Source organism: Lipophrys pholis, assembly GCF_963383615.2.
Source record: "Lipophrys pholis genome assembly, chromosome: 1".
NCBI classification, from domain to species: Eukaryota; Metazoa; Chordata; class Actinopteri; order Blenniiformes; family Blenniidae; genus Lipophrys; species Lipophrys pholis.
The window spans coordinates 26,240,935-26,248,875 of record NC_137635.1 but is presented as its reverse complement, the minus strand read 5'-3'; the positions used below and the strand labels follow the sequence as shown (position 1 = coordinate 26,248,875).

At 47.8% G+C, this 7,941-nt stretch overlaps 1 protein-coding gene across 1 annotated transcript; it reads right to left on the bottom strand.

Annotated features, from left to right (window-relative positions):
* On the bottom strand, positions 1 to 4,380 carry ndufa13 (NADH:ubiquinone oxidoreductase subunit A13). The gene is made up of 5 exons (XM_080470044.1): positions 4,237 to 4,380; positions 814 to 892; positions 669 to 740; positions 532 to 601; positions 1 to 263 (listed from the first exon to the last, which is right to left on the bottom strand). Exons 1-5 carry the CDS (start codon positions 4,328 to 4,330, stop codon positions 144 to 146), a joined length of 435 nt encoding a protein of 144 aa, XP_080326170.1. The 5' UTR covers positions 4,331 to 4,380; the 3' UTR covers positions 1 to 143.
* Between the last annotated feature and the right edge of the window lie 3,561 nt (positions 4,381 to 7,941).

Sequence of the window (7,941 nt, the reverse complement as noted above, 5' to 3'; positions counted from 1 at the left end):
CTCGGGAAACATACTTTAATGAAAATGTACAAGCTGGGCTGGACTCCGGTCCGGTCCGGTCAGACTGTGGTCCGGTCCGGTCCAGACTGCGGACCGGTCCAGACTCCGGTCCGGTCCAGACCCTGGTCCGGTCCAGACTCTGGTCAAACGTAGGACAGGAAGCCAAACTGCTTGTGCAGCAGCTGCTCTCGGGGCCGCAGGTTGAAGAGCTCCTGGTTGGTGGGACTGACCCAGCGGTCGGTGTGGAAGACGCTCTCCCCGACCTGCAGGAGGACAAACCAGAGGAGACGTGGATCTGTTGGGTTCCTCTGATCCTAGAAATGACTGTGTATACGTGCCGCTCTATAAGTCAAGTTGACTTGAAGCCTCAGTCCAGTGAGAGCACAGCCGCCACTGGACACTACATTCACAATCAATCCTTCATAGAGCAGAATCAAATCTAAACCAGCACAAGTTCTGAAGTTGCTGCGAGCCGCAGCCCTGGTTCTGCTGGTTTCACAGCCTGTCAGGTGGTGTTCCAGAGCCACACACCTTCCATCCTGGCACATCCTTCATGATGAGCGCCTCCTCCTCCAGGTTCTCCCTCAGCATCCTCAGAGTCCTGCAGCAGAGGAAGAGCGGGGTTAAATGGCCGCTGCAGGCTAGAGTCGCACGGCTTCACCGCTCACCTCCGGTCCTGTTCTGCCTGCATCAGCGGCATCAGAGCGACCCTGGCCTCCAGCTCCTCGATCTGCAGACGCCTGCAACAAACAGCCAGAGTGGGTGTGAACGCAGCAGAGCGGCAGAGTGGCAGAGCGGGAGAGCGTCACTCACCTCCTCTCTCGGTTCCATTTGAAGAGCCTCCAGTACCCAAACACCATGACGCCGATCCCGATCCCAAACAAACTGTAGCCTGTGGAGGAGAGGCCGGAGCATCACAGAGCATCACTGCAAAGCAGAGCGTCACATCACTACAGAGCGTTGCGTCACTGCAGAGCATCACGTCACGTCACTGCAGAGCATCACTGAGAAACCGGAGTGCAAAAAAAAAAGAAGAAAAAAGGAAAGTGCAGAAAGCGGAGCTGCTTTCTGCACTTTCCTTTGTCCAAAACATCCAAAACAAGTGAGGAAGAAGAGCAGCCGGCCGACGCCTTCCCCCTCAGAGAGACTGATGACTCTCCCCCTTTAGAGAGACTGACCACTCTCCCCCCTCAGAGAGACTGACGACTCTCCTCGGTGCAGATATCAACACAGTGAGGCTCCGCGGCCGCGGGAAAGAAAAAGAGATAAACATCTAAATCAAGTGGTGGGCGAGTTCGAAGTTCACAGACAGCCTGCAGGGGGCAGCAACGCAATGCGCTGTTGTTTAATCTCCCATCAAGTGAAGAAGAGGGTCGACTTCCGTGTTTTACGGCAAATCAAACTTGGAATAAAGGATTACGGTCGCCTTCTATCTCCCATGTTTTGTTTAAGAAACGCACGACGGGAAACGGGAAACGACCCGATTTCCATTTTTCGATTTTCAAACAAAAAACGGAGATCGCTCGTCTCCCGTTTTTTGTTTCCCAATATCAAATCAAAAATGGAAATCGTATGGTTTCTGGTTTTTCATTTTCCGACATCAAAATGAAAATTGAATGGCCGGAAGGTCACGGACCCCAGTATAGAGCCTTGATGCACTCCACATGGAAGAGGCGCTGCAGAGGACTCTACGGGTCCAACACGGACACAGGAACTGCTCTCCTCTAAATACCACCTGAACCACTTTAAAGCACCGCCCCTTGTGTCCACCAAGGTCTCCAGACGAGACAGGAGGACCTGATGGTCCACTGTGTCCAAGGCAGCAGGAAGGTCCAACAGAACCAGAGCAACATAGCAACCAGAGTCTGTGGCCAGGAAGAGCTCATTAAGAACCTTCAGCAGTGGCGACTCAGTGCTGGGAAGGTTCTAAACCCAGACTGAAACACCTCTGGAAGGTTCTGCTCATCCAAGAAGGACTTTAGCTGAAGATAAACTATTTTCTCCAGAACCTTAGAGAGGAAGGAAGCCTGGAGACGGGCCTGGAATCTGTGAGCCCAGAGGGTCTGAGCCAGGCTCTGTAATCTAAGGTGTCACCACTGCATGTTTAAAAGTCCCAGGGACACTCCCATTCACCAAACTGCTGTTTAACATGTGGAGGACAGACGGTGCCAAGGTGGGAAGATGCTCTTTAAAAAGACGAGGTGGAACTGGATCATTGGGGATCCAGCAGGCTTCATCTGGCCAATGGTTCTGTTAGATAAGGCTGGCTGACCGGCTCACACTGCTCTAGATCAGCAGAGCATGAGACAGAGGTAGAGGGGACATAAGCAGGACTGCTAATGAGGGTCCTAATGTCCACAACCTTATTAGTAGAGATGTCCCGATCAGATCGGTAGATATCGGATCGGGGCTGATATTGGTGATTTGTGAGTGATCGGGACTATTTGCTTCACCACAGTCCCGAGAGGTGGAGCACCAGAGCTTCACCACAGTCCCGAGAGGTGGAGCACCAGAGCTTCACCACAGTCCCGAGAGGTGGAGCACCAGAGCTTCATCACAGTCCCGAGAGGTGGAGCACCAGAGCTTCACCACAGTCCCGAGAGGTGGAGCACCAGAGCTTCATCACAGTCCCGAGAGGTGGAGCACCAGAGCTTCACCACAGTCCCGAGAGGTGGAGCACCAGAGCTTCACCACAGTCCCGAGAGGTGGAGCACCAGAGCTTCACCACAGTCCCGAGAGGTGGAGCACCAAAGCTTCGTTTAACACAATTCATCTGATAAGACATGTAAAAAGTAAACATGCGGTGGAGGACGCTCAGGGGACGTCCACACCAGCAACGAGTCGAGTCAGACCACTGGTGAAGGCCTGGCTCTGAAATCCACCACTGGATCACAACTATTACTGCAACTTCAACCAATCCCTGCAACTTTGCCACTATCTTGACCAATCGTGGTGCGACACAGACAACGCCAGAGAAGGTTTGGCTAGTTCTGCCTTCATGTCGGCACGTTTCATGGCTGACGAGAGAAAAACAGTTTACAGTGTCTTACACAAAAGTGATGGTGGTGGTGGTGTGTGTGTGTGTGTGTGTGTGTGTGTGGGGGGGGGGGGGGGGGGGGGGGGGTCTTTAAGGCTGGATTATGGGTTCATCTTTAGTTTTGCATGAAAAATTGTTATAAGAAACTTCATAAATACGACCCAAGTTAAAGGTTTTTTGGACATGCTTCTAAACTTCAGCCTGTTTTATTCCATATTTAAAGTCCTGATTGTCTCTGGTTTGTCATGTGAAGGTGATAAAAAGAACCATTGTCAGTGTTTTACTTCTTTAGGCAAAGTATTTCATTAATTCAGAATGTTCATTACTCTTTTTCCAAAACAATATATTACTGTGAAAAAAGTGAGAAATCAAAACTGTTGATCAAAACTTTCACTTGTTCTCCTAATTTCTCCTCGTCTGAGTCTGGTTCTGCAGCTTTCTCCTCTGTGCCTGGTTCTGCAGGTTTCTTCTGCTAACTCATGAAGAATTGTTGGATTTTCTATGTAAAGCTGCTTTGAGATGATGTTGTGTCTAGCGCTATATAAATAAAGTTGAATTGAATTTCACAACAACAAACACCTAAAAAAAATACACTGCAGCTTTTATCGCAACTTTCTGGAAAGGTCCTGCAAAATCGGTGATTTTGGTGAAATCCTGGAGGGACTGACTATTTTATATATGTAGAGAACTCGTGTTTGTGATCAATAGGAACGTTCCTCAGCTCGGATTGGCATCATATTGATTTACTAACGAGCAAAATATTAGCAGCTCCTGTCCTCGTCCTCTCAGCAGCAGGAGCACATTCACTGATCCCACATCCACCTTCTTCTTTTTGGTGATTTATGTGACAGAGTTGATAAAGAAGAAAGAACCCTGCGGTGTGTTTCTGTTGAAGCAGAGAGAGGTTCCCCCTGACAGTCTGCAGCAGCTCCAGGAGGAAGAGTCACTCCATCACATTGCTTCGGCTCGCTCTCCTGGGTCAGTAACAACTATGTAAAAAGATCACCGAACTTCTTGCAAGTAAAGTTGATTTAAAACCGTTTTTAAACGGACAGAATGATTATTATTCTGAAGAAAGTTTAAAATGAGCCTTTCGCTGCAGATGCTAATCTGGTAGCATGTTAGCAGGTCGATGGAGGAAGAAGTGTCGGTAAACTTCACCCAGCTGAGAGTTCCGCCGAGGCGGCAGGAGTCGGTACCTGAAAGGCCTCGTTTTGGGAGGTTCCTCTGGTAATCGAAGGGTTTGTAGCCCCCCGGAGGCGCCATGTCCTGCTTCACCTTGGACCCCGACATCTTCTTGCAGCTCTGCTTCTGTGGTGGACAAACTGCACGGCGACTTCCAGCGCAGTGACACACCACCCCCTGCCGGCCAGAGAGAGCAACACCCCCCCTCCCCGCTGGCCAGAGAGAGGAACAGCTGGGGGGCAGTCATATGAAAGTACTTGTCCTCACCGGGGAATGGGCTCCAGTGACCTTGAACAGGATAAAGTGGATGATGGACAGTTTGGGACTCACAGATCTGCTTCCTAATAGACATGAGAAGAATAAACCAAAACCAGCTTTCTTTTAATGTTTCTATACACAACACCAAATACAACGTAGTCATTTCAAGACACTTTACAGAGAAATACCAGCAATTCCACATGAGCAACTAGAAGAGACGGAGGAAAGGAAAAGTGTCTTTTTAACAGGAGGAAGCTGCAGAACCAGACTGAGGGCCCGTCCACACCAGAACCCTGGTTCACGTAAACACACCGTTTTCAACAGTCATCCACGCAAGGCGGTGTTTTAGAACCCCAAAAACAACTTAATGGAGGAGTGATGGAGGAGAGCCGGAAGAGTGATGGAGGATGGATGGAGGAGAGATGGAAGAGTGATGGAGGATGGATGGAGGAGAGATGGAAGAGTGATGGAGGATGGATGGAGGAGAGATGGAAGAGTGATGGAGGATGGATGGAGGAGAGATGGAAGAGTGATGGAGGAGTAGGGGGTGCTGGTGTTGGCAGCACCAGCACCCCCTACTGTCCTTTTCTGTCAGCTCCATCCTCATGTGCTCACAAAACCAAACCTTCTTCCTGCTGCCCCCCCACCCTCTAACAACCAAAGCCTTCCTGTGGAGACTGTGTCTGTCCCACCTCCAAGATGTCCCACTAAGACCAGATGAATCCCACAGGAGAGGAGTTAATCATAGGAATCTGATAATAGATGACTAATGTGAGTTCTGTCCCCTCACTGAGACCTGGTTAAAAGGAGACGGATATCTCAGCCTAAATGAAGCAACTCCCACCACTCATGTTAACCATCATGTCCCTGGAGGAACTGGACGAGGAGGAGGAGGAGCATCTATCTAGAACTCTAGTCTTCTTATTGATCCCAGAACTAAAACTAACCAGAAATCCTTTGAAAGTCTCACTCTGAATCTCATGACTCTGAGCAGAAAACCCAGCAGCAGTTCTACTTGTCCTAGTGTCCCGTCCTCCTGGACCATACTCTGAATGTCTGTCTGAATCCTCAGACTGTCTCTCTACTTTAGTACTGAGCTCAGATAAAGTCCTTATAGTGGGAGACTTTAACATTCATGTAGATGTTGACAATGAGCCTTAACATTGCATTCAGCTCTTTACTGGACACAATTGGATTTTCACACAAGGTGAATGAACCCACTGAATCACACGCTTGATCTTGTCCTCCCTTATGGTATTGACATTGATCAATTAATGGTTCTTCCCCACAACCCTCTGTTGTCGGATCACTTCCTGATGTCATTTGAATTTACATTAACTGGCTTTATAGCCCCGGAAAATAAACTGAAATATAAGAGATATCTATCAGACAATCCTGTAGCCAAATTCAGGGAAGTACTCCCATCAATACTGACTTCAGTTCTATCCGTGGATCCAGCAGTAAACAGCTGTCACACCATTAGCATTAGCATTAGCATTAGCCCTACTCAGGCTGACTTGGTTGTCTATGAAACAGCAGCCTTACTTCACTCCACACTTGATTCCATTGCTCCCTTAAAGATAAAAGCAACAACTCAGAGGAGGATAGCTCCATGGTATGATGGTCATGAGAACTTTAAAGAAATTCAATTCAATTCAATTCAGTTTTATTTGTAAAGCTCTAAATCACATCAACAATCATCTCAGAGCCTCTTACAATGATCGAGAACAACAGAACCCAACTAAACCTTCCAGAGCAGCAGATGGAACAAGCAACAGTGGAAACCAGGAAAAACTCCCTCGCAGGAAGAACAGTTCATAAGAAGTCCCTCTTCAGGAAGAAAGCGTGGGGCGGACCCTAGACTCTGGAAGGGCAGCCATCCGCCTTGACCGGTTGGGGGGAGAAGTACATGGGATAGGACAGGGAGAGAGAGGAATAGAAGAGCGAGAGAGAGAGTGGCAGACAGGCCAGATAAGTACAAATACTAAGAAAAGTCTATGATGAGCGTTGGTCTGATGATGAACCAATCTCAGTCTGGAGTTTAAGGGCCGTGCCGTTGCGGTGGGGTCCCGGTGCTGTGGTGGGGTCGGGTAGTAGGACCGTGGTAACTCCACTCTGGGAGTCTTGGGTCTGATCCCCTGGATCCTGCTCCCCTCCTGTCAGGGAGAAAAACAGACGGCGGCAGTATCTGGTGGCTCCAGTAATGTTGTTACACAGAGAGAAAGAAAGAAAGACAAGAAACAGAAGCTCCAAATGTAGAGTTCCTCCCTTTAACGGGAGAGAGGAAATCCCCTCAGCAGTCTAGGCCTAGAGCAGCTCAACTTAGTGCTCCTATTTTATTCCTAATGAGAAGCTTTATCAAAGAGGAAGCTTTTTAGTCTCCTCTTAAATAAACTAATGGTGTGGGCCCTTCGGACCGAGGCTGCTAGTTGATTCCAGAGTAAAGGAGCCATATGGCTGAAACTCCTGCCTCCTCTTTTACTTTGAAGGACTTTAGGGATTACCAACAGTCCTGCATCCTCAGAGCCAAGGGCTCGTGGAGGGTGAGACACTTCTAGAAGTTTCTCCATATAGGACGGAGCCTGGTGATGAAGAGTTTTATATGTGATCAGAAGGATGTTGAATTCTATTCTAGATTTGATGTGAAGCCAGTGTAAGGATGCTAAGACTGGGGAGATGTGCTCTCTTCTTCCAGTTCTGGTTAGTAAACCTGCAGCAGCGTCCTGCACTAGCTGGAAGATCCTAACAGAGGAGTTTGGACAGCCTGACATTAGGGAGTTACAATCATCTAATCTTGAAGTCACAAAGGCAGGAAGCATTTTTTCTGCATCTTTGAAGGACAAGAAGTTTCTCATTTTTGCAATATTCCTTAGATGGAAGAAGGCTGTCCTGGAGACATGTTTAACATGGGACATAAAGGACAGATCCTGATCAAAAATAACACCCAGGTTCCTAATATCACTGTTAGAGGTTAAGGTAATATTATCTAAGGTAATCAGACTATCTGAAAAGTAATCCCTGAGCTTTTTAGGACCTAGGATTAGAACCTCAGTCTTGGATGTGTTGAGCATTAAGAAGTTGATAGACATCCAGGACTTAACGTCCCTGAGGCAGGACTCTAGTTTAACAAGTTGGTCGGCCTGATTGGCTTTAACTGATAAATATAGCTGAGTATCATCTGCATAACAATGAAAGTTAATGTTGTGTTTCCTAATAATATTTCCGAGTGGTAACATATAGAGATTAAACAATATGGGTCCGAGGACGGAGCCTTGTGGTACTCCACACAGGACCCGTTCATGTATTGAAGATTTGTTATTTACATGAACAAATTGAAACCGGTCAGATAAATATGATTTAAACCTTTTAAGGCGAAGTTTTTAATGCCGACGGCATCTTCTAATCTCCTTAAGAGTATATTATGATGGACAGTATCAAATGCGGCACTAAGGTCCAGAAGA

What these genes read in the sequence shown, in the direction of transcription:
- ndufa13 (XM_080470044.1), bottom strand. Translation starts at nt 4,330, where the DNA reads ATGTCGGGGTCCAAGGTGAAGCAGGACATGGCGCCTCCGGGGGGCTAC. An exon ending in CCCAAAACGAGGCCTTTCAG is followed by an intron (nt 893 to 4,236) that starts GTACCGACTCCT and finishes TCTCCTCCACAG; the next exon opens with GCTACAGTTTGTTTGGGATC. An exon ending in AAATGGAACCGAGAGAGGAG is followed by an intron (nt 741 to 813) that starts GTGAGTGACGCT and finishes TGTTTGTTGCAG; the next exon opens with GCGTCTGCAGATCGAGGAGC.